General features: G+C 41.2%; 1 protein-coding gene across 16 annotated transcripts in view; it reads left to right on the forward strand.

The window, feature by feature from the left end:
• Positions 1-26,907, forward strand: part of KIAA1217 (KIAA1217 ortholog) — an 850,300-nt gene that overhangs the window by 739,151 nt on the left and 84,242 nt on the right. For 14 of the 16 annotated variants that reach the window (XM_073018799.1, XM_008002527.3, XM_073018795.1 and 11 more), the window contains one exon: positions 3,370-3,463. In XM_073018799.1, the coding sequence (XP_072874900.1) occupies positions 3,370-3,463 (94 nt within the window). Of the gene's footprint in view, positions 1-3,369; positions 3,464-13,524; positions 13,876-26,907 lie in introns of those variants that run through there. The other 2 variants (XM_073018801.1, XM_008002524.3) reach the window with 2 other exon arrangements.

Consider the following 26,907-nt stretch of genomic DNA (forward strand, 5'->3'; position numbering starts at 1 on the left):
CACAAAGTGTAAACTTGAAACATGAAATAATCACATTATATTTAAAGACTATGTTTGTAGTAATATAATCCCATGTAGTGTTTTTACACGGAGCTGCCAGTTACAACAATCCTCTTATATTTCTGCAATTGCAATTAGAGGAATTGAAGGACACAGTAATAGCAAGTAAACATGCAACTTAGGGAAGCCACACTTGATTATGGAGCTCAAGGCTGACGAGGTTATTATGAGTAATTGGGCCTCACTGTCTTGCAGCCTGTGCAAGGATTTTTATATTACAATGAGTCACCATTTTCTAGAGCCTTTCCCAAGTTTCAAAGTATGGCTACTTTGACTTCTTTTTTACACTGTTTGGGAAAGTCGAGAAGTAGTCACAAAATAAAAGAAATGAGAGGGAGGAAAAAGAAGAAAAGGTCATGATTCTCTTAATGGAAATCCAGTTGATAAAATGAATGAAATCATCAGTCAATATGCTGATGTTTGTGAAAATGATCTTGTTGATCTATAAGTTGTAGTACTGATAACCTGACTTCTTGTTGTTGTTGTTGGTGGTGGTGGTGGTGGTGTTGTTGAGACAGAGTCTCACTCTGTCACCCAGGCTGGAGTGCAGTGGCGCAATCTCGGCTCACTGCAAGCTCCGCCTCCCAGGTTCACGCCATTCTCCTGCCTCAGCCTCAGGAGTAGCTGGGACTACAGGCGCCCGCCACCATGCCAGGCTAATTTTTTGTATTTTTTAGTAAAGACGGGGTTTCATTGTGTTAGCCAGGTTAGTCTCGATCTCCTGACCTCGTGATCCGCCCGCCTCAGCCTCCCAAAATGCTGGTGAGCCACTGTGCCTGGCTTTTTTTTTTTTTTTTTTTTTTTTTTTTTTGAGACAGAATCTCACTCTGTTGCCCAAGTTGGAGTGCAGTGGCATGATCTCAGTTCACTGCAGATACCACCTCCTGGGTTCAGGCAATTCTCATTCCTCAGCCTCCCGGGTAGCTGAGACTATAGGTGTGCACCACCATGCCAGGCTAATTTTTGTATTTTTAGTAGAGATGGGGTTTCACCATGTTAGCCAGGTTGTTCTCAAACCCCTGACCTCAAGTGATCTGCCCACCTTGGCCTCCCAAAGTGCTGGGATTATGGGTATGACCCCACTGCTCCTGGCCTGATAGCCTAATGTTTTTTAAAAAAAACTCTCATTTAAAATATTTAAGTGGAAAGATCATCAATTTATAAATTTGTCTGTAATTTTACTTTTCAGTTACTTTGATTTAAATATAAAAAATGAACCTAAAAATGTTCAAATGAAGACTATGTTTTATTTGGTGATGACAATAATGTTTATGCTATGTGAGCACATGCATGTCGCTTCCAAAGAATTATTCTCTCTTTGATTTTATGCATAAAATGCCTTGATTATATTTTACTTGAATTGTAGAAGAAATTTTCGCCACCAGCATTATATAAGACAAAAAAAAAAAAAAAAGACTGGGCGCAGTGGCTCACGCCTATAATCCCAGCACTTTGGGAGGCTGAGGCAGGTAGATCAAGAGGTCAGGAGATCAAGACCATCCTGGCTAACACTGTGAAACCCCATCTCTACTAAAAATACAAAAAATTTGCTAGGCGTGGTGGCGGGCACCTGTAGTCCCAGCTGCTGGGGAGACTGAGGCAGGAGAATGGCGTGAACCCAGGAGGCGGAGCTTGCAGTGAGCCAAGATCGCACCACTGCCCTCCAGCTTGGGCGACAGAGCGAGACTCCGTCTCAAAAAAAAAAAAAAAAAAAAGACAACAAAAAAGTATCATGTAGATTTCAACTGAAGACAGTGACTTTCATTTCATTGCACATCCTTCAGTGTTTCTGAAGTGCGAGCATATTTGTTAAACAGTTGCCTATTTCATCATCGTTGTTAGGCTCCTCATATTTTCCTTAGGGAAATGCTACAGAGAGTTCAGGTCAGAATATTGTGTTGTAAATATTGCCACAGTAAGTGCAACCCCGGCCTTTACTGTTGGTTCAGCTCAGATGAATATGTTTCTAAAGTCATGATAAACCAACCTCATGCATTTTAAATACCTCCAGAATCACAGTCTTTTTCATGGCTCCCGTGAGGTTTTCTATTTTTTCATGTCCTCGCCTGTGACTCCTTACTCTGGCCCAATGGTGAGCCCCTTAGTGGATCCCCACATCCTACCTCTGTGAGTCTCCCCTTCATAGTCACTCAGCCCCCTTTAATAACAAGGGCTGCTGGTTCCCCCTCAAGCCGACTTCTAACAAGCTACTGGAGAAACCGTGCAAGCTTGGGCTAGTCATTGCTTCAAAGCAATTACTGGCGGATATTTAAAGAAGAGAAACAAGACTAGTCCAGGAATCCTCCACTTCAGTTAAAACAGAAACACAAGCCAGTAATCCCAGTGGTTGGGTCAGCCTACTAAATGAGGCTGCACCTGGAGGAGAGGAATTCGTCCTCCTGCACACATTTCTCTGAGCTAGCCGAGCCGGCGTTGGAAGGGATCGCAGTGTAGACAGAGCCAAAAGGGCCCTGGGTGGCCCTTTTGCTGATGAAAGCTGAACATGGAGGGAGAGGGACTTCGTAGATATTCATGTGCTCTTCAATAATTTTAAGGTAGGCTCTGACCCTGTCTTTTGCTGTGTTGTGACACCTTGGCTCTAAGAGCTGGGTTTGGAGAAAAAAGAAGAACTTATCTGCTGCTGTTTCTTCACATCCAGCAATTCGGTTCGCATGTAGAAAAACTATTTTTCTAACCCACTATGGAAGGGAAAAAGGCATAGTAAAAATATTAGATTTTTATGATACTATTTCTTCTTTTTTTTTTTTTTTTTCTGGACTCCAGATACCTTTTCTTTCAGTTGCCGAAAGTGTTTGAAGGCAAAAAAAAAAAAAAAAAAAAAAAAAAAAAAAAGAAAAGAAAATCTTCTTTCATGTGCATTCATTAGATAAGCAGCAAACCAGGTGTTTGGGAAAAGTAAATAATTAAATATTTAAATATTAACCAAATCTCTTTGAATGTATTGTAAATATTGGAACTTTATTGTCTTTTTTTTAAAGCCTTAACTTTCCATACTCGGCATCTTGAAAGAAAGTTCGTGCTACCCAATGTTTATGGGTGGGGAGCTATACTGGAGGAATGATACTTTCCTGAGGAACAAGAAAAGGAGAGAAAAGCTGAAGTCATTTTTCTTCTTTTCCTTATTTATAATTGCCTATTTTATGGTCACATAGCTTTTGACCGGCATATTGTAGATAGCCTTTGGATTGTGTGTTCATGTTTTTTACCTGATCTTTAAGAGCAGGCTAAGGAAATGGCCAAAGTCAGGCTTCTTTCATCTGCCATAGTTATTGATGTTTTTGATTCCAGGAACATTCAAGACAGATCACTCCTCAAAGTGTACAACAAGGATCCTGCACATGCATTTAATCACACACCAAAAACTATGAATGGAGACCTGAGGGTAAGTGTTTCTGTCCTATTTTTTATTTTATTCAGTGGGTCAAAGCATCCTTCCTCTTGCTTGTACTCCTGATGTAATCATATTCTACAACTGAGTTTTGGGGGGTTCTCCACACTCATCTCACCTAGTGGATCATTATTTGTTCTTGGTAGAAAAGTAAGATTTCCTGGTTATTTAGGGCAAAGGGATTAAAATAAGGCTGGGCACATCCTAATTTATCTTCAAGCAAGGAGTTATGTCCTTACTTTAAATAAATTCTGAAAATCTTCGTATCAAAGGGCCCCTGGTCCATAATACATTAACCGGTTCAGAAGATCTCTTGCATTTTTTTCCTCCAATTAAAGGAAACCTAACATACAAACAGGCAGACAGCAAGGTGCACAATTGCATGGAAAATCTATTCGTATTCTTACATGAACTCTTCCAAGTCCTAACATTCTAATACAATTTCTCACCTTCTAATTCAGGAACTACCCTGGAAGAATTTTGTTGTTGTGCTGTCTTAAATATTATCACATCCTCTCTGAACCATGTTGAGGGCATAATACAAAAATCTGCATGATTTGGGAACTAAAATTCTCTAGATTTAGATTGTCTCAGGAGATTATCCGAACATTCAAAGCACACAGGGATGTTTTGAAGAAAAAAAAAAAAAGGAGAAACTGAAAAAGCAGATTTTAAGATCACATTAATGCAGGTCCACTAGAAAGGAATTGAGTTTCTAAAAATAATGCTACATTCCTCTGTAGCAAAACTGGGAGGTAAAAAGATTAGCTTCTCAGCTGCGCACCCCCTACACACACACACACACACACACACACACACACACACACACACATTTGGAAGACACTGTGCCATTTTTTCTCATCTTTTCTACAGATTAGCACTTGGCTGGATGCTCGTTTAACTAGAAAAAAAAAATAAATGATTACCTTTTATTGCCAAAGAAACCCAGACACTGTTCTGTCTTGGAGTTGCAGTGTTGTTCCTGAGTGAGGCTGTGTCTGCTTCCTGATAGCACATATTAGTTTCCTGTTGCTGCTGTAATAAATTAGGACAAATTCAGTGGCTTAAAACAACACAGATTTACTGTCTTACAGTTCTAGAGTCTGTAGACTGGAAATCTCTCTGGTCTGACATAAGGGGTCACCAACAGTTATGCATTCTTTTCCAGAAGCCCTAGGGAGAATCTTTTCTTTTTTTTCCCAACTTCTAGAGGTCACTGACATTTCTTGGTTTGCTGTCCTCTTCCTCCATCTTCAAACCCAGCAAGATAGCTTCCCTTTTATCCTGCTTCCGTGGTCCGTAGGTAGGTACCAGAGCTGCTGGTACCTACCTACGTCCACTTTTAAGAACACTAAGGACATTGAGCCTACTCAATCCTCCAGAAAAAGCTCCCTATTTCAAGGTCAGCTGACTGGCAACCTTGACTCTCCCTTTTCCATATAGCCTGATGTAGTCTCAGGTTGAGGGGACTAGAATGCAGGCATCTTTCAGGGACCACCATTCTGCTTTCCATATGGGTGAGTTTAGAACCAGAAAAGAAACCAGGAGATCTAGCTGAAAGTGCTGGGAGAAGGTCTGTGTCCTTCTGGACTGGAATACGAATGACGACATTGTGGGATCAGAGCCTACACTTCTGGAGGGAAAGGCCTCTCACGTACTCAGCTGCTGTTATTTTTGTGTCAGAAATGATGTGTGACTTGAATTGAAAGTTGTGTTGCTACTTCAGAAATTCTAGGATTTTGAGGTTTATTTCTCCGGTTATACTTTATGTGTAAACCAGAGCCCCATGGAGACAGATTGAGTCATGCCAGTCGTGAAGCGTGGACTAAAGATTACAGCACCATTCGCCTTTTCTTACTCTGTTATTCTCTTTCTCGGAGACATTCATCAATGTCTTTGCTCTTTGCATATCTTTATTTTTTGGTGTGTCTAGCCTTCACACTGGAGTTCCATGGTGCTGAGAGTTCTGTTCCTGTCGCATAGAGCCATTTCCACACAGGTGCCCCAGAATCGCCTCTGATAATCCTGTTTGGGGCTGGAAGGACACCTGTTTTAACCCTCCAGAAGCTCTGGTACCTACTTAAGGAGCATCAGTGAGGACTGAGAGAATCGAATATTGACCTTCGTATGAACAAAGCTGATCAGAATGCAGAACATGTGCTATGGATCTCTGCAGAGTGGTTCTGTTCTTCCTTGAAGATGAAACCCTGCTGATCACTTTTTCTGGGTTACCCAGAGCCTGCTTTAAGCTCTCATTTTGTGTGTGTAGGAAACTCAATCGTTGTCCCCAAATGAAGGGACAGTAAATGTTCACCATCTAACCACCAGAAAAGCTTTTGTGTTTCAAGGTGGATTACTTAGAAATGAGAAATAGAAAGCGGTTTCAAAGCCAGCTAGGTGTGATCATGCCTGCAGTTTGCAGCTTGGTTCCTGTTCACAGTTTGCAGACACTAAAAGGCATGGAATTCAGCTGCCCTCACCTTTTGGCTCTGCAGGTTGGAATTTTTTTTCCTTTTTTGATGAATGTGGCTGCATTGCCATTAAAGGGCAGGAAGCTTTGTTGAGCCCTGCCTCTGGAGCCCAGCTGCACAAGCAGCTGCCCATGGTGGAGAAGAGAAGCAGGGAACATAGCAAGGATCAATTGTTGTAGACTAAACCACGCTGCAGGGTGAGGTTAGGGAACTCCATCCTCCCGTATGTTTGCAATGTGAGTATGGCCATGAAGGAATTCGACGCTAACTGCTCACACGAGTCAGTCACTGCAGTCCTGCCCCTGATGTCATTAGACCTCATTCCCCAGCCTCCAGAGACAGCCTAGCACAGACCTCCCAGCTGCCTGTTTATGACCAATAAACATGCATGTCATGACAAACACCGGTTGGAATAAGCAGAGGGGCAACAGTAGTCACACCAGGACTCCTCAGGGGTTTCGGAGACTTTCCTTAAACAATGAATGTGATATCTTGCCTTTGAAAGAAAAGAAAATGTAAAACTCTCCATCTAAAACAGTCTTCCCAGAGCGGTTTTATGATTGGAAATGTGTTACTCAGGAAGCGTGCTAGACTAGGCCTTAGAGTGTACGTGAAATGCATGCTTCGTGGGGAAAACGTGTATCTAGATTTTCATCTAGCATCTAGCTGAGCTTTTTTGAGGCTAGTCTGTCTAAGGAGACCTGTGGTTCTCGGCTGGAACTTAGCACACCTGGCTCCTGTTTCTCTGTGCACCACCCTGATCTCATTTAATTGCATGACTTTTGTTTCCTTACATCAGATAGGAGCTTTGATAATTCAGTTCCCAAGGGACTGAGCTCACCATATGGAACAGGCCCTTTTGCAAAATTTATATATGTCCTCACAGGGTTTTAAATTCACAAATGCACAACTCGAAGATGGAACCATTCCATTTCATGATTCTCAAAAAGTACACGTTTTTCCATACCACCTGTTTGTTGAAGGAACTGGACAATTCTGCTTTGAGGGTGACTTGCTAGTCACCAAACCTGGTGGCTTTTTCATAGTGTGAGGGCTTCTCCACCTTCTTGTGTGCTTTAAGACAACTTTCCAAGACTCTCTGCTCTCATCATTTTATACTCTCCCTCTTCTCTGCTTCCTTTAATTTCTCTTGCGTGTCTTCGATTTTTACTTGCATATAGACAATTGCTAGATTGGCCCTACTTCTGAAATCATTCCCTAATACCCGAGGTAATTGCTGCCTCCCACTCCTCTTCTACTGACCTTTGTGTTTGACACCAGTGAGTGATCTCCTTAGAAATCATTGGTCTCCATGGCACTGCTGTGTCTAAATTCCTCGTCTGCATTCACAGACACCTCAGCCCTCTTCATTCCCTAACTCTTCTTCCTCTTGCCTGTGTTCAAGCGGCTTCTCTAGTTTGGGGTTTATTTGTTTTGTTTTTATAAATTTGCTCTTTTTTATCTGAACCTTTGCACTTGTGATTCTTATCTTACCACTTGCTTGACTATGACATCGATGTGGTTGACCCACGAAGCCATATCCCTAGCTCTGCCATCTCTAGAATTCAAGACCCAAATGTTCAGCTTCTAAGTGTCTTCACATGGAGATTATTTCCACGGTTTCCAATCCTTTCTGTTGAAGAAAAAATTCCTAATCTTTCTGCCACTCAAGTCTTTATCCTTCTTGATTACCTTTTGAAGAATGGAGGGGTTGTGATGAGGTGTGTGTATGTGTGTGCACATGCACGTGTGCCTGTATGTGTATGCATGCATATTTTGGGGAATGTGGAAGAAGGGATGTAAAACATTGAATTGTCAATGATTCTTCTCTTGCCTGACCTTTGTTCTTCCAACGCATTCACCTGGTCACCAGAGCTCATCCACTCCCCTCTGCAAGGTCTCTAACAGATGAACCTTCACCACTGCCTGTACCAGTATTCTTACAATAGCTAACCTGTTTGAGCATTTATTAAGCACTTTTGTGGGAATTTTTTTTTTTTTTGAGAAGGAGTCTCGCTGTGCCGTCCAGGCTGGAGTGCGGTGGTGTGATCTTGGCTCATTGCAACCTCTGCCTCCTGGGTTCAAGCAATTCTCCCACCTCAGCCTACTGAGTAGCTGGGATTACAGGCATGTGCCACCACGCCCAGCTAAGATTTGTTTTAGTGGAGACGGGGTTTCTCAATGTTGGTCAGGCCGGTCTCAAACTCCTGATTTCAGGTGATCCGTCTGCCTCGGCCTCCCAAAGTGCTGGGATTACAGGCGTGGGCCACCACGCCTGGTCAGTAATTTTAATTATCTAATCCTCAAGACAAACTTTTGAGACAGGTTTTGGTATAAGTCCCCCTATTTACAGATGATGAGGCAGCTCCTTGTGTTAAGAGATTTTCCCAAGGCCACACAGCCAGAGAGTAGCAGAGCAGAGATTTAAACCCAGGCACTGTGGCTGCTGAAATTACAACCTTCATTGTTTATCTACTGAATCACCTAACAGTTCTTACTTCCCACATCTCATTCTCCTGTTTTCTTTTTCCAAGTGTCTCAAATTCACTCTCCCTCTCTACATATCTGCCTTTCAAAATTCTACTCATCTAACATATTCCAGGACAGTTGTCTAATTCCTTCAGCAAATTGCTGGCATGAAAAACAAAGTGTGGGAAGGAGCGCAGTTAAGTTTCTCGGGGGCCTTCTGTACCATAATAACAAAATGTGGCCTATGCACCATCTTCAGATTTTGAGAAGAACAAAGCAACTGTAAAAGACATCTTTAAAACTGTTTGGGAAATTTGAACATGTGTTAGGAATCAGGAGATATTAAGGGATAGCTGGTAATTCTATTAGGCATAATAATAGGTTAGTGGTTATGTTTTAAAAGATGGAACATACTAAAGTATTTACAGGTTAAACGACATGACAAATGGGACTTGCTTTAAAATACTGCAGCAAACCAAGAAACGGAAACGTGGAAGTAGATGAAACAATATTGGTAAAATGTTGAAAAATGTCAAAGCTGGATGATGCGGGTACCTTTTGTTGTTTTCTCTACTTTTTATGTTTGAAAATTTTCATAATAAAATGTTTGTTTTTGTTTTGTTTGGTTTGGTTTTTGAGACAGAGTCTTGCTCTGTCACCAGGCTGGAGTGCAGTGGCACGATCTCAGCTCACCGCAACCTCCACCTCCCGGGTTCAAGCAATTCTCCTCTCTTAGCCGCCTGAGTATCTGGGATTACAGGTGCATACCACCACTCCTGGAAAAGTTTTGTAGTTTTTACTAGAGATGGGGTTTCACCATGTTGGCCAGACTGGTCTCGAACTCCTGACCTCAGGTGATCCACCTGCCTCGGCCTCCTAAAGTGATAGGATTACAGGCGTGAGCCACCATGCCCAGCCCATAATAAAATCTTTTACAAAATAATAAACACTTGTTTTTAGAGCCCCAGTGAAAGACTACCTACTCCAGGAAGCTTTCGCTAATGCCCTATCAGAATTCATCGTTCCCTTTTGGGGGCCTGTTGCACATTTGTGTTGTGTTATAATCATTTAAATGTGTGTTCATCCAAAAGACTGTACACTCTTCAAAGGCACAAGCCATATTATGAGATGGGTCATCTTCACATCCCTCCGAAAACCGGTCATGGCATCTTAACCCCTGGTGAGTGCAGAGTAAACACACTTGTTAAACAGGATGCGCTGAGTGTCCTACTGATGGTCCTACCAATGCCATATTTTTCATTTTCTGTCATTAATGAGGACCCACTGTAAAAATATCTCTCTGTTCTCATCACCAGAAATAGTTGTGCTTCTCCTGGTTTATTTTTATCATATGGACACTTTGAATCTTGTAAGTGATCATTTTCCCTCTTTGTGTTGCTACTCTAAAGCTTAGAATTAAATTTGTGGCCCACCCACAGCAAGGGTACAGGCATTTGTGGCGTGTGTTTTGTGTGTTGGCTTCATTCCTGGACTCTCTTTTTAATTTTCCTACTTTCATCTTCCTTTTGTTGCACATTCCACTTTGACTTCTTTTTTTCTGTAAAACTGTAAAAATGTATAGGGACTCTATTAATTTCTTGGTGCACTCTATCAGGATATAACTAGTGTTCATTCTCTACCACCGTTGTTCTAGATAGAAGATAGCAAACCTTTTTGTGTCTGCTGAGTAGGCAATGTGTTAAGTACTTTACATATTATTTAAATTAGTCAGTAACTCTGCGAAGTGGGTATACGGACTTCATTTTCACAGGTGATAAGACTGAAGCCAAACAGGTCTTTCCCAAGCTCACACATCTGATCAGTATCAGTCCCTGGATTTGAACTTCTTTCTGCTCCTTTGTACAGAGCCCACAGACTCCCTTCCTTGATATTTCCATTGAAGTTTTGCAATTTTGAAATGATGTTGCTACTAAGACTTCAGAACACACAAACTATCCTTTATTAACATTTGTTTCATTTCTTAATTTCATTGTGCATCTATTTCATGGTATCTTTTTATATTTAATTTTGCTTCATTCTCTCCTCTTCTGAGCATACTATAAAAGATATCCATAAAAATAAAAATAAAAATAAGAAAAGGAAAGAAAAGGAGTGGTTTGCCCATTTAGTATGTGTGTCTGCAGTGGCCACCAAACTCGGAGCACTTTTTCTCACAGGGCAGTGTTCTGGTTGAGAAGAAGGGTTTGGGATTTAGGGATTATCAAGTCATCCCATGGTAACAAAAGAATCCCACAGAAATGGAAGTTTCAGAAAACATGCCTAGCTGATTATCTATTTAGAGATCGTTCTTGACCCAGCCGTAATATCCCCTTCACTCATGCAATGACAGTGCTATCACTTACTAACATTCCTGATGTGCTTACTCTGAGCCAGTCACCATACTGAGCAATTTGCTTGTATTTACTGCCATTTGATTTTCACAGCTATACAATGTGAGAAGAGTTCTTATTCTCCTCCTGTTTCAGAAGTGGAAGCTGAGACTTAGAGAGGTCAGCGTACTTGCTCAAAGCTACCCAGCTCAAGAGAAGTGCAGCTGAATTTAGAGCCAGGCAGGCCAACTCTAGAATTGGCCTTTGTAATCACGCCTGTGGTCACTACCGTCCTTTCTTTCCCACCACTGTCTTCATCAGCATGTCCATGAGTCATCGCCACATGTCCATGGGCCACGCATTTCTGAAGACTTAACCCAGAAGCCACTCTCTTCATCAAGCCTCTCTCACTCTTCTCTTTCCAAACCTCACCACTCACTGTCCCTTCTCGAAACTTCCATAGAACTTCACCTCCCTGCCCCGCTGTCTTTGTGCACCCTCCTTTTCCTGCCTGCACTGAGTTATTGATGCATGTTTCTTTTTTTTCCCTTTCACCATTTTATTCTTTTTCCTATGAATGATGTGTTTATTTATTTATTTATTTATTTTTATTATACTTTAAGTTCTAGGGTACATGTGCACAATGTGCAGGTTTGTTACATATGTATACATGTGCTATGTTGGTGTGCTGCACCCATTAACTCATCATTTACCTTAGGTATATCTCCTAATGCTATCTTTCCCGCCTCTCCCACCACCCCACGACAGGCCCCGGTGTGTGATGTTCCCCACCCTGTGTCCAAGTGTTCTCATTATTCAATTTCCACCTATGAGTGAGAACACGTGGTGTTGGTTTTCTGTCCACACATCTTAAGTGTCTTTCAGCTCTAAGCTTCTTGGGAACAGGGTCTCCATTTCATTCATCTTCATACTCCCTGTGGCTCTTTTGGACAGTGCCCTGCCCTGAGTAGATTCTTATTAAATACCTGGATAGAAAAAGATACTTACTTCAGCCCTTTTCTATTACCAACTTTCAGTTAGTTAGTGCCTTATCTACTAAGGGCAATCCAGTGATTTGTAAAGGTACATGTTTGAGGCTTATAGCACATTACCTAATTTATCCCAGTATTGGCCACTGACAAAAATGAGAAATAAGAATGTCTACCTTTCCTCAGTCCATCGGTGTAGTTTGATAGAAGTTAATAACCCTGGGCTGAGCGTGGTGGCTCACACCTGTAATCGCAGCACCTTGGAAGGCTGAGGCAGGCAGATCACAAGATCAAGAGATCGAGACCATCCTGGTCAACATGGTGAAACCCTGTCTCTACTAAAAATACAAAAATTAACTGGGCTTGGTGGTGCGTGCCTGTAGTCCCAGCTACTCGGGAGGCTGAGGCAGGAGAATCGCTTGAACCCAGGAGGCAGAGATTGCAGTAAGCCGAGATCACACCACTGTTCTCCAGCCTGGTGACAGAGTGAGACCCCATCTCAAAAAAACAATCAAAAAAAGTTAATAACCTGAAGTTTAAGAATAACAATAAAGAAAAAATCTTCTTTGTCAGATTAAAATAAGTATTCATCAGAAATACACACTTATCTAACCTTTTTTGTGGGGGGAGGGGCTGGATTTTTCAGGAGTTAAATTCACCTGTGGTAGAAAGTAAGCTAAATCCCTAGATAACAAATCTAAATAAGATAGATCTGATTTTGCTGTGTTTATAATTCACTAGGATAAATCTTGCTTTTATTTTGCTTTATTTTTATTTTATTTTGAAGAAAGAGTCTTGCTCTGTCACCCAGGTTGGAGTGCAGTGGCACAATCATGGCTCACTGCACCCTCAGCCTCCCTGGCTCAAGTGATCCTCCCTGCTCAGCTTCCTGATTAGCTGGAACACAGGCCCGCACCACCACACTTGGCTAATTTTCTAAATTCTTTGTAGAGACAGAGTCTCCCTATGTTGCCCAGGCTGGCTTTGAACTCCTGGGTTCCAGGGATCCTCCCTCCATGGCCTTCCAAAGTGCTGGGATTATAGGCATGAGCCACTGTGCCTGGCCCCTTGTTTTTAGATTGAGTTGGTAGTCAGTATTTCAAATATCTCTAAACTTATGACGTAAGGGTGATGACCTTAGAACAGTTAAACTAACTTCATTACTGTAAGCGTTTACTGATTCACTCAATCAGCCATAGTGAGTCAGATCCTTCCTCTGGTCTCAGCTCTCATGCAAGATCCTGAAGATATATTGGCAAAAAGCAATAATGATACCGACAATAATCAATTAACTCAATAATCAATAATGATGCGGACGTCTATAATTTTTCACATCAGTTCAAGCTAGATGAAATCCTTGCCTGTGTTCTATAATTCACTGGAGTTAACACTGTGGAACTCATTTATGAGTGATATACGTAATGATATCTTTTTTATGCTGTGCTTTTCTGGGAGGCAAAAAAGACGTTTCTGTTATGATTGATAAGGAAGGACTCTTACGGAAATGATTAGCTAGGCAAACACATTTGAATACAGTGGCTATCCAGAACATGGGAGATATTTTCTTGCTCCTTCTCTGCTTCCAGTTATAAAGTCTTATTTTTCAAGAAGCAAGAAAAGGTAATATATGCACATCTGATATGCAACTTCCAAGTGATACAAATCTCATCTTTCCTGCTGCGTAGCTGCTTGCTTTTCCTTGTACTATTTTTTTTTTTATTTTTTGTCATTGAGAGGTTATGACAACATGAGCCATATTGTATTTATAAACATCACGTGTTTCCTTGATATGGCTTGCAGTTTCTGCCAGACAGAACACATGGAAGAAACATTTCTCGTTAGCTCAGCATTGGTTTTAGTTATGCTGATTTCCGGGACAGGAAAAATGCCTTCCTACTCAGAATTAACTTTCATAGAGTAGAAACAAAACCTCTGAATGTCCGTGAAATAGTTTTAACAAGAGTGGATGCTGCTCCTTTAAACCACATATTTTGACTAAAAGCTTCCTTCTGTAAAAAACCCAAGGCTTGCATTTAGTCACCATGAAGACAGGCAAAGCTGAAAGCATTGGAGAGAGGGGTGGTTTCGAGGTCTCTGTGAGTCTAGAAAGTTTCTTCTAGAAAAGAAAGGCTCACGGAAAATGTAAGGTAAGAACTGTGCCTTTATGATAAGATGTTATCTTTAGAATTTTTTTTCATGCTCTGGCACGTTTATCTTTCATTAACTTGTCTTCTGTATTCAAGTTCAATGCAATAGGAAATTGGAATTTTAGGTTTTATTTTAACTTCTTGCACACTGCTTAGAAGAAAACCTCTCTTTGTTATTGACATTATTCTGTTTTTTTGAAATCCACTTAAATTAAACTGGGCTGTCTTCAATCTATAAATCTTGTGGTCTTGTTTCTGGCTAACCTTATAATTTGGAAAAGGATTTAAAGTGCCAACATAGTTTGCTTTTACAGGTCTTGTTGATTTATGTGCTCTGTGACAATTTTCAGTGTTTTTATGAAGATGTTGACTTACATACAGTGTCTGAGGCAAAGTCGATAATTTGAAGGCATGGTACAAACGAGGAGGGAAATTCATATGTGTCCTTTAACATTCCAGGGAAAAATTATTTGGTATTTTGTTCTTATGAAAATCACTTTAAATTGTAAAATAAAAATAGCCTTTATTCTGGTCTCAAAAAAAAATTAAAGAAATAGCAATTTAATCTGTATAAAATCACATTTAAAACTTCTACAGTTTTTAAATAGCAAGCTTGATATAACAAGTCTGTTATATCAGGTTTAGTGATTACCTGAAAAGGTCTTTGACAGAAATCATGTTTACTTGAGATAACTATTCTGTCAACTCTTGCAGTAATTCAGTCACAATGTTTTTGCATTGATTTCCTTTAAAGGAATTTAATAGCAGCAATGTCCTTTTAAATTAGTCTGTTTCCTTTCAAAAGTACATGTGTTCATGAATTTGCTTATTCATGTTTCTGTGGGTATCTTTATCCCAGTTTATAGATGAGTTAATATACATGAGAAGTTGTTATCCAATGTGGTTTACATAATATCTATTATTTTATTTAGTCATCATCATAACCCTATGGAATAGGTACTATTACACCCATTTTAAGTTTGGAAAACCAAGGCTCAGAGAGGAACAAGATCAAGATCACACACTTGTAAGTAGCAGAGCTGGGGTTTAAATCCAGGCTGTCTTCCTTGTTTTTAAGTCCTGGACAGCACAGCCTCAATAGTAGCTGAGAGCTTCAGGTCTAATGTTTATGTGGCTTCAGGATAAACTATTTTGTATTTTTCTGGAATTTTATTTTATTTTAGATCTGTAGCATCCAAAACCTAGTATCACACTGGTTGTTTATCCAGGGACCTGGTTACAACTTACTCAGAGCATAATGAAAACAGTGAACATCAGCTAGTGTAGAGATAGAGAAAAGCACTTTGGATAAACGACTCTTTCCTCTTTACTACACAGACCTTTCCTGTTTTCTTCTTTGCTCCATGTGCTGTGTTGCTTATAAAAAGGTTTCCGTAGGACAGAGCAGGGAGCTTGTTTGGGAGCTTAATTTGGGAGCTAGAAAGTATCTTTGAATGGAGACTGGCTAACTGTGCCTGCCCACTGCCCTTCAGTCTGCTCGCAGAGCTCTCAGGAGGGGGCCGGGAAGAATGTTAAGGCTGAAGGTGGAGGGTTCTGAAGTTAGGGCAGCTGGCTTAGCTGCCTGAGAGCACAAACTTCACCTTCAACATTGCTCTCCCCACCTCCTCCTGAAGAGTGAGACATCAACACAGCAGCAAAAATATCCTGGTGACTTGTTATGCAACGTAATTACTGCTAACAGCATCAACAGGGGATGCAGCTGCTCCCAACACAGGCTTCAGGATCAAGGCTTCCAGCCCCACTTCAGCCTAAAATCCAGGATTGGCTACACAACCAACACAACTCTAAGTTGATTGGAGCAGAACCTTCCTTCTCCCCAGCAGGTACTAGGGTTAGCTCCCGAAGAGTTCTGAGTCGCTGCTGGCTGGAGTGCACATGAGAGGTTTTTGCCACATCCCTCTGCCCTTTGATATCCAAACCACATCCCTTTTCTTTGCTCTGATAAGTATAGGTGTTGGCGGAAATTGCCTTTGACTGAGGACATATGTCCTTGCATTTTCAAGTTGCAGCCCTTGTACCTGCGTATTTTTCACTTGCTGGGGTTTTGTTTTTCTGTGCTCTTTGTGGGTGCTCAGCAAGGCATCCCAGACCTTACTAGGCTGTTCTCTACCACATCAGCCTAGGCTCCCTGGGTCCCAGACCCAACCCCTTAGAGGGCTTCCAGGGGACCGTGTTTCTCTTGATGCTTTTTCCAACATTTCTCAAATGAGCATGTGTTACTTTTGTATAAATTTAGGGGTAGGGAGAAGAACACGCTAATCTTTTAAAAAGAAAAAAGTGCTTTTAAGATACATTTTGCCTACTGGTAACACATTTTCTTCTGTCCTACTTTTTCTTGTGGAGCAGGTGATCTCTGCTTACATGTGATTTGCAGAAGTCATAGATACTCTGTCCGCTTTTGAGGAACTAGAGCTGGCTACCACAGATTTGTAATTGAGAAGACAAACCTAACCTGCATCACCAGTGCTCCTCAAGAAACAGCCCTGAAACTAATAATAATTTTTTAAAAGACACTTAATGGCTACAGAAAAATCATTTAGAAAGAATGAATGAGACCTAGTATTTGCTAGCACAACATAATGGCTATAGTAAAAAATAATTTAATTGTACATTTTAAAATAACTAAAAGAATATAACTGCCAGGCGATGTGGCTCACACCTGTAATCCCAGCACTTTGGGAGGCCGAGGTGGGCGGATCACAAGGTCAGAAGATCTAGACCATCTTGGCTAATGCGGTGAAACCCCGTCCCTACTAAAACTACAAAAAAAAAAAAAATTAGCCAGGCAAGGTAGTGGGTGCCTGTAGTCCCAGCTACTCGGGAGGGTGAGGCAGGAGAATGGCATGAACCCGGGAGGCGGAGCTTGCAGTGAGATGAGATTGTGCCACTGCACTCCAGCCTGGGCAACAGAGCAAGACTCTGTCTCAAAAAAAAAAAAAAAAAAAAGTATAACCAGAATGTTTGTAACACAAAGGATGAATGCTTGAGGTGGCAGACACCCCATTTACCCTGATGTGATTATACACATTGCATGCTGTATCAAAATATCTCATGTAGCCCACAAATACACCTACTATGTTGGCACAAAAATTAAAAATGAAAACAAGAAAGAAAGAGGCCTGACGTGTTTGGAGTCATAGGGCTTTAGAAATAGAAAGAAGGTCTTAGGCATCATCTTTTGTAACCCATTGCCCTGTAACTTGAGACCCAGGAGGCCCAGAGTGGTTGGAGTGACATGGTCAAGATCACAAAATAAAGAAGAGGCAAAAATAGTGATGGATCTCAAGTCACTGTTCCCAAGACCAGAACCTTGTCTCTATGCAGTGCTATTTCAGCCTGTTCCCTGCTTTTGTTCTCACCCCTCTGGATCTTATGAGGTTTGTCTTCTTGATTGATTTAGAAAAACGCTATCTATTTGACTTCTCTTAGCCATCTTTTGTGGTCACTGAGTCTAGCCAGCTTTCACTTATCCTCTAGAAAGCAGGACAACTCTCTCTCTCTCTCTTCTGGATTATCTTACTAAAAGAGAACCAGAAATCCTGTAGTTAGGCCAGAGCTGATTAATTGGAAATGCATGAGCCTGGACTAAAAATAAATGGATTTTAAACTAACCAGATTTAGATTATCCAGTATTTTTTATGGAAGGAGAATAGGCCATCATGTCAACTGAAAAATAGCAGCTGTTTCAAATTATGAGCTACTTTGAATAAAACAATATTGGCTCAACAAGGTTGTACAGTATTATGGCATTATTTTAAAAAACAGCCTCTTTGCTGTGGCAAATAGCTCCTGCAGTTATGCTGTTTTGAAACGTTAATGCATGACTCCTCACATTACTTTCAAAGTTGTCCATTGCTTGGAACCAGTGATTTTAGGTGGCAACTAGAAAAACAGTTCGTAAATGGTAATAATTACACGATGTTGTTTTGAATGAATGTTGGAAAGACTGGTAGCACAAAGAACTTGAGAGTTAATATCCATTAATTCCTTAAGTCACAACTATAATTCTTAGTCACAACTAAGGAGAAAAAAGTCAATTTAAAACTGACTTAAAGAAAATTATTAAATGAGTACTAGTACAGCTGATATAAAGATAGAGCCAAAGTGGTGATGGTATCTTGTTAATGTGTGAAGTATAAAAACCAAGGCTTTAAGATGAAGCCCAAATTGAGGGTTCAAGGAAGGGACAGGGTAAAACTTGATTTAAAAGCATACAATTGGCAAAAAAAAAAAAAAAAATTGGATGTCCAAATGAATTCTAATTCTTCTCTAAGAGTTCTCAGGACCATCAGCATGTTACTATTTGGGAGAAAAGAAGAGCTACTCATTAAATAGTTTTTTTGAGCAGATTTATTTATTTAAGGTCTCTCCAGATAAAAGGTGTTACTACCTAGCTTTTCATTTAAGCTAGAGGACCTCTTTCCATTATGCAGGCAGCACTAACTCACTCCATATTCCTGAAACAGAAAATACGTTTGACTTAGTTGATCGACACATGTATTTGATTTCTTTCGTTTTCTTCTTTTCTTGTGACATCAAAGGTCGTGCTTTGCCTTGTTCTGATTTCATTCTTTGAACCTGTTCCTTTTCATGCACCCTTGACAGAGTAGGAAGAGTTCCAAAGAAAAACACAAACAACAAAAAGGAATCATAGTAATGCCAACAATGGGGCAATTCAGAAATAGCAGGGGCCTGATCTATAGGGTGCTTCAACTTCGATGCGTGTCAGCACCTCTAAAGCATAGGATTGGTGGTCAGGGTCTGATAGCTTCATCCAGAATGAGCATTTAGTACCAGTCCTTGCAGTCACTTGCAAGGAAGGAGGACACGGAATAGAACATTTTGTAGATGGTTGACCCCTTGCAGTAGGGACTGAAGGATCATGATGGATACATCATGGATGGAAATCCACAAAGTGGAAACCATTTTTGCTTGCTTTTAAAAGCAAATCTAAAAATATATTTTCTAGCAGCTGTGTAACTGCAAAAAGAAAAAAAAAAAAAGTCTGCTCCACTGCAGCGCAACTTACTTACCAGATATCTGCAGGGTTCAGATCTTAATGCTTCAGAAATTTGTTGCAGATTTTACTGTATATATTTAGACCGAGGAGCCTATTAGCTTGCAATCTGAGAGAACCTCTGCATTTTCATGAAAATGAGAAATGTGGCACTGTTGGCAACCTCAGGCTATAATTATGTTAATCTGACCATTTTAAGACTGAAATATGTTGTTTTAAAATGTTTCTGTATTTTTATTATTCGTAACAATGATCTGAAGAAATTCACTGAAATGCTAATAAGTTTCTATTCAGTGTCACTTTGAGACTAGAGCATAAAAATGAGTCAGATGTGGAATTTTGATATTTTTAATTTTGGCACAGAATTTTTATCGACAGATATGTACTCATATACATAGAGTATCTTAATATAAAAACTACCCAAATATAATTTTATATTTTAAATATAGATACAGTGAGTATATGTGCAAGGCTGTCTCGGCAGATATGTGCAATAACAAAGCATCTCTACGTTTGCATTAAATTCCCAATTTTTGCTATGCCAAAAATTAATTTTGAGCATTATTACAAGATAAATGTTTTTCTATCAAGAACCATGCTAAAGCACCCAGCTCCCTGTTTTTAATATAAATGTGGGACAGGACTAGAATGGATAATGTAGTTGAAATTCCGAGAGCCTCTAAACACATATCTTGGGCTAATTAGTTCAGTTTCCTCTTCACCAGTCAAAGCTTGCATTTTGGCCACAGACAAGTAATGACACGGATGCTCTTTTCATTCACAAAAGAGATGTTCTCCCAGGTGGTAAGATGGGAAGGAAAAGAGAATGATCCAATGCCAAGATGTGGGTAATCACCCATCTCACAGTGATTATAGATAATTGCAATTTGAGTCTATTTGTTGTTGTAACACTATGAAATGGATTGGGAGTCTTTTATATAGCCTGATCTGGGTTCAGAATGATCAATTAATTTGGGAACAGGAATGAGGAAAAGTACTTTTTTTTGTTGTTTTTTGAGACAAGAGTCTCCCTCTGTCGCCCAGACTGTAATGCAGTGGTGCAGTGGTTCACTGCAACCTCTGCCTCCCGAGCTCAAATGATCCTCCCCGCTTAGTCTCCCAAGTTGCTGGGACTAGAGGTGCATGCCACCCCACCAGGCTAATTTTTCTGTTTTTTGTAGAGATAGGGTTTCACCATGTTGCCCAGGCTTGTTGCGAACTCCCGAGCTCAAGCAATCCACCAGCTTCAGCCTCCCAAAGTGTGGGGACAATAGGCGTAAGCCACCATGTCCAGCCTGGACCGTTTTCTCAGATATAATGTCTTTGAAATGTAATACAGTGTGATGTTCTTACATTGGCTGCATCCAGAGTCCTCATTCTTTTGCCAGTTCTTGTACCTCAAAAACGAATGTGTCATTCATTTCATCCATCTGTGAATATATGTAAGTGAGCATTTTCCGTTTTATTCATTTTCTTCTGCCTCACAGCTCACTGAGTAGACCCCTGAATGTTTGCTGGTGATATTAATAATCATGCGTGCACAGTGACACAACAGTGATGGAACTCATTAGGTATTCACAGCACCAGAAGAGAAAGTGCAAGAAGGTTTTACTGAACCAACTAAGGAGCTGAATCAGGGGCTCAGAGAAGTTCAGTGTCAGGACTACAGTCACAGTTATGAGACCATAGCCAAGAAGAGATTCCCAGCAGGGAGAAACCAAGCCTTTTGAGTCATAATCCGATGCTCGCTCCACCACACCCCACTGCCTTCCTCAAGATGATGGTGTGGAGGAGTACTGATTGACGAGGAGGATTAAACCTTTTTTTTTTTTTTTTTTTTTTTGAGACAGAGTCTCACTCTGTTGCCCAGGCTGGAGTGCAATGGCGTGATCTCAGCTCACTACAACCCAGGCTGGAGTGCAATGGCGTGATCTCAGCTCACTACAACCTCTGCCTCCCAGGTTCAAGTGATTCGCCTGCCTCAGCCTCTGTAGTAGCTGGGATTACAGATACCCGCCACCAAACCCAGCTAATTTGTGTGTGTTTGGTAGAGTCAGGGTTTTACTATGTTGGCCAGGCTGGTCTCGAATTCCTAACCTCAAATGATCCTCCTGCCTGGGCCTCCTGGAGTGCTGGGATTACAGGCGTGAGTCACTGTTCCCAGCCAATTAAACCCTTTTTAATTTAAAAAAAAAAAAAAAAATGGAAACTAATTTGTGTACTTCAGTGCATTGGAGGAAAGGTCATCGAAAGGACCCCAGTGTCTTGCTGCCCTAATTTAAAGAAATGCCCTCTATTTATTGTCGCTTGTCTTCCTGTCCTCTGTGGAAGAAGTATTGCTCTAATGTTGCTTTTCAGAAAAGTAAAGATAATGCCAAAAAAAAAAAAAAAAACAAAGGGCTGCGGAGGTTGGGTTGGGCATTGATGGAAGATAAGCTACCTTTGTTTCAGCCTGGAGCTTGATTCTTTTTGAAGTGAGTTGAAAGCTCTTGGTGCTAATCAAAAACTTTTTTGGGGGGTGGAGATGGGGGGACAGGATTGTATTCTGTCACCCAGGCTGCAGTGCGGTGGTATAATCATAGCTCACTGCAGCCTTGAACTTCTGGGCTCAAGCCATCCTCCCACCTCGGCCTTCGAGTAGCCAGGGTACAGGCATGCACCACCATGCCTGGCTAATTTTTTAAATTTAAATTTTGCAGAGACAGGGTCTTGCTATGTTGCCCAGTCTGGTCTCAAACTCCTGGCTTCAAGCCATCCTCCCACCTTGGACTCCCAAAGTGCTAGGGTTATAGGTGTGAGCCACCGTGCTCGCCCCTAATCATGAACTTTGAAAAGTGCTCCATAGATTACAAAGCATTTTCTTGAACATCCTGTGTGGGAGGGAAGTCTTTCCTTCCTGGAGGCAATGGGTAAGAAGAGCAACTAGACAGTGTGTAGCTCCTTACTCTCTGTGGGCATTTCATCATATGGAGCATGACTTACTGACTTGCTGTCCGTTCTGTCCATGGGCTACTCAGTGTCAGGAGTACAGGGCTTAACTTAAACATAGGGATACTCAAAGGCCCACCTGGCAGTTTGTTACTGGGACACAGGGAAGCAGATCATGTCGCTGAAGAGGAGGCTCCTGTCGGTATCAGTACCTGGTGGGGAAGAAGGGATTGGTCAATATTTGGCTATACTCCTTCAGCTGTTGGTGCAGCAAAAGGCATAGCAGGGTGTGGGCAGAGATGCCTGCCAAGCCCAGCCTCAGGGCATGTACAACTCCCAAACTGGTTGTCTTTAAGGCTGTTATTTATCCAAATAAGGAGAAGCAGTGGTTTTGCTGACCATCTCAGATTTCCAAGCCATGTTCCCTGGCTGGCTGACTGACTTGCTATTTGAACTGAAAACACAAAGGTATTCCTTTGAAATGGAGCAGTCTTGTGGGGCTCGTGGGTACCCTGGAGTCATTACTTGGAAGAAGTTTTTTTTGTTCCCCACATTTGTAGATAACATGAACATGGGTTGGTCTATTTGACCCGTCTCTTGTGACTCTTGCAACACTCGATACAGATGAACCTGATTTGGGACAGAAATAATACTCATTTTTAGAGGTTCTTGAACCACTGCCCTCCTTTGAAGAGGATTCAAAGGTCAGATCTCCACACTGATTTCTTAACACTAGAATGCAAGATTATTCTAGCACTTCATAGACTTCACGTAAGTCTGTTACTTCACGTAAGCCTGTTATCTGACTTCACGTAAGATATTTGAAGTCTCTGAGCCCAGTTTGTTCATCTGTGAAATGGGAATTATAATGTATCTGATGGAAATGAGATGAGAATTAAATGAGGTGATTTTGGAAAGCATTGGTAAATAGGAAGTTACCCAAAATATTCATTTTCTTCCCCATTTCCATCTTCTCTTGGCAGATTTAGTTGACAATATTTATAATAGAGAAATTCTAGACAATTGTGATTGCTATCCAAAGGATTTAACCAAGCTCACGGTAGAATGGAGATTGTGATGTGAACGTTCAGTGACCCTGTATTACCATGTCCCTCTACTCACTAAAGCAGTGGTTCTCAAAGAGCACTCCCTGGACCAGCAGGTCATTATCACCTGGGGACTTGTTAGAAATACAGATTCCTCGGCACCACCTGAGACCTACTGAATCAGACACAGTGGATGTTAGACCCGGTAATCTGATTTACCAAACTCTCCAGGTGATTCTGATGCCCACCGTCTGACAGCTGGGGAACCACTGTCTGAGAGTAACTCACCCGTTGGGTCAGTAGTCTAGTCATTCCCCCAAGGCACCTAGACTTTCCTATCTCTTGTCCTTGACCATGCCTTTGTTCCTGCCTGGAATACCTAAGAAAGGGACCTCTTTCTTACCTACTGAAATTCTACTCATCATTGATGAACCCACTCTTACCTCTTCAGAAAGGTGTTCCTCAGCCACCCCAACCATAAGAATCTCATTCTTCAATGAACTACCAGAGTGTTTGTCTGCTGCACTCGTCTGACACTTGGCAAAGTTATTCTTGCTTTGTCATATTTTAATGTTCATGCACATGTCTTATTTTTCCTACTAGAACATAAGTTCTTCAAAGGTAGAAATCATGTCTTATAGATCCCTTTTCCCTCATCAGTCTTAACGCTGGGCTTTGTATATAGGTAGCTACTCAGTAAATACGTGGATCCACAGAATCTCATCATTGGAATGGGCCTTAGAGAAAATCTACATGAGATTTCTTATTTACAGATAAAGAAAGGGATGTTGGCCAGGTGTGATGGTTGATGCCTGTAATCCTAGCACTCTGGGATGCCTAGGCAGGAAGATTTCTTGAGACTAGGAGTTTGAGGCCAGCCTGGGCAATGTAGTGAGATCCCAGCTCTACAAAAAAAAAACCTTTTTTTAATTAGCTAGGTGTGGTAGTGCACACCTGTAATCCTACCTATTCAGCAGGCTGAGTTGGGAGGATCACTTGAATCGAGGAGTTCAAGGCTTCAGTGAGCTATGATCACACCACTGCACTACAACCTGAGTAACAGAATGAGACCCTGTCTCTTTAAAACTAAAAAAAGTGAAAAGAAAGGAAACAATATTAACACCTGGACCAGAATGCTGGTTCCGGGATTCCCTGTCTGGCGTTCTTCCCCCATCACCCTGCTGTGCCGACTGCGGGGAAACGCACCTGGGGGCTTTCAGAGCCGCTGGCCTGGCCCCAAACTAGCAGGTGCTCTCGTGTTTTCTGCCACAGACTCCAACTAAACCCAAGGAAAGCAGATGGGTTTTCAAAGCTATTGTCATCTAATTTATAAACCTAGAACCTCTTAGATTTTTTCATAACTAATGAAAACTGGGAAAGTACACATTTTTCATTCATAAGCCTATAAAATTGTGTAACAAATGGCATCAACTCCTAGCCTTACACGCGAGAGTTTCCCCAGCTCGCACACTCAGTACACCTAGGATACCCATGGAACTTCTTTTATTTTTGAATAGAAGTTCACAGTGGGGCATTCACAGTGGAGGAGGTGGCTCCTCTGAACCCAGGAAGAATTGACACGAGGGCTGTTTTAATCTGGGTCCCCATCATTGTTTTTTCATGTTTATTTTGAGGAAAAATTGAACCTGGCAGATCTATGAATTATTGTCTTGTAGTGTTACCCTCTGGGACTGTTCTCTCGGACAATCCTTTCTTCTCTTGACACATGGGCTGATGTTGTTCGGCTGAGGATCAGAATAATGGCACAACTAAAACACCTTTCATCAGAAGTCATCCGTAACACACCCTTTAAAATTTGCTCCACGGACACAGCTCACCTTGTGCTGTTTTTTTCTTTTGCTTGGTAATAGAACCTACACAAATCCTACTGAGATCAACGAACACAGCAGAATGCAGGCAATGGAATGTGGTTCCTGTAGAAGGGCTAGGACGGTAACCTAGGTCCACAGAGTTGGTTTCAGAAAAGCTGTGATCTAAGAAGGAGGAGCAGTGAAGGGAGACATGAGACAGGCCTGAAGGGGTTAAACCTGCTAGGGAGCAATTGGTAGTGAGAAGCTGAGACCACATGAGGCCTGGAGAAAGGAGTTATTACAGAAACAGACATCCTGGGATTTGAGTAGCTCTGTTGTGAGAAGACATTGACAGACCACGAATAAATGGCCATATGGTTTCCAACTTGACATCTGCCATTCCCCAATGTGTTTACCACCATTTACCCTCATGGGCTCTGAAAACCATCTATCTTTTAAACTGCAATTGTATAGCATGAAATTCTACATAGATCAACATCGATTCATTGTTTAAGTTTAGGTATATCATATCATCAAACTAAAATATATATACATTTTAATTCTCATGTTCTAACCATCCTAAAGCTATATAACACTCTACCTAGCTGTTTTCGTATCTATCCTTTAAACTGCAGTTGTATAGCATAACATTCTGGTTTCTTTTTGGTAGGGTGGGTGGGGGGAGACAGAGTCTTGCTCTGTTGCCCAGACTGGAGTACAGCAGCATAATCTTGGCTCACTGCAGCCTCCACCTCCCAGGTTCAAGCAATTCTCCTGCCTCAGCCTTCCGAATAGCTAGGATTACTGGTGTGTGCTACCATGCCCGGCTAATTTTTGTATTTTTAGTGGAGATGTGGTTTCACCATGTTGGCCAGGCTGGTCTCGAACTCCTGGCCTCAGGTGATCTGCCCACCTCGGCCTCCCAAAGTGCTGGGATTACAGATGTGAGCCACTGTATAGCATAAAATTCTACACAGATCAACATCACCTCATTGTGCAAATTTAGGTATGTTAATATCATCAAGCTAAAATATGTATACATTTTAATTCTCACGTTGTTGTAATCATCCTAAAGTTATATAATGCTCTAGCTAGCTATTTTTGTTCACAATATAATCAATTTGGTCAGTCTCTCCAGTGAAAAGAAAGAAGGGCATAGAGGGCAGCGATGGAGACCCTGTGCCTCTCTGGGCAGTGCATGCATCTCTGAGGGGCGTGGTCCTGGGAATGTCACCCCGTAATAGAATTAGGGTTATAATGGTAAGGGATTTTAATCAGCTAAGGCTCAGATATTTTATTTTATATATAATCTGGTGCCTGTGACTGATGATGACCTTGTGCATGTGTCTGTGTGTGTATATACACATATGTGTATACATATATATAACTTATATGTACATATGTGTACATACACGTATGTGTATACGTATATATAACTTATGTGATATGGGGATATCTATATAGTACTGAGTGATGTATAATATAGATAGGTATATATAAGTATAATATATACAAGCATACATACTGATATGTCCTATTTAAATATAACTAATATATAACTAATTATATAACTTACTCATTTTGAGACAAGTAGATAAAACCTAATTGTAAGTCAAGAGAGGCTCTAAATCATTAGAGCTAAAGCCCATTGAGATGCCCTAGTGATTCTTTTCCTTTGCTGTGAAAATCTGGACCGGTGAACGGAGTGAGGCACTTCTCAGACAGACTTGTTCATGTTTCACACCAAGGCCAGAAATTGAATAAGGAATCTGTCAGTGATCATGCGTGGGTAGGCATGAGGAGCATCGTTCTTTGCAGAATAGCTCGCAGTGTGCTGAAGTGCACAGCAGGTCACACGCAAACAACCGAGGAAGCTGGGGTTCTTGCTGCTTCACTGCTTAGCAGCTATGGGAATCTGGGTGAGGTTCTTAACTCCCTGCACTTCTGTTTCCCAACCATTCAAAAAGACATAGGATATCTGTCCTCTGTCTCTCACTGAGTTCTGGAGCCCATGAAATGTCACAATTGAGAGCCCTTTGTAAACTGCAAACTGCTGTGTGACTATTGGAGTGTTCGTGGGTGGGGTATTGTGAGCATGGGGATTTAAAATCCCTTGTTAGAATATGAAGTGTCACAAGCAAATAAAGCAATATATCCTATATGGCAACATGTGGTTGACTAGTTAAATAGGAGTTTCAAGAACTGTCAT

This window comes from Chlorocebus sabaeus, chromosome 9 (assembly GCF_047675955.1).
Source record: "Chlorocebus sabaeus isolate Y175 chromosome 9, mChlSab1.0.hap1, whole genome shotgun sequence".
NCBI classification, from domain to species: Eukaryota; Metazoa; Chordata; class Mammalia; order Primates; family Cercopithecidae; genus Chlorocebus; species Chlorocebus sabaeus.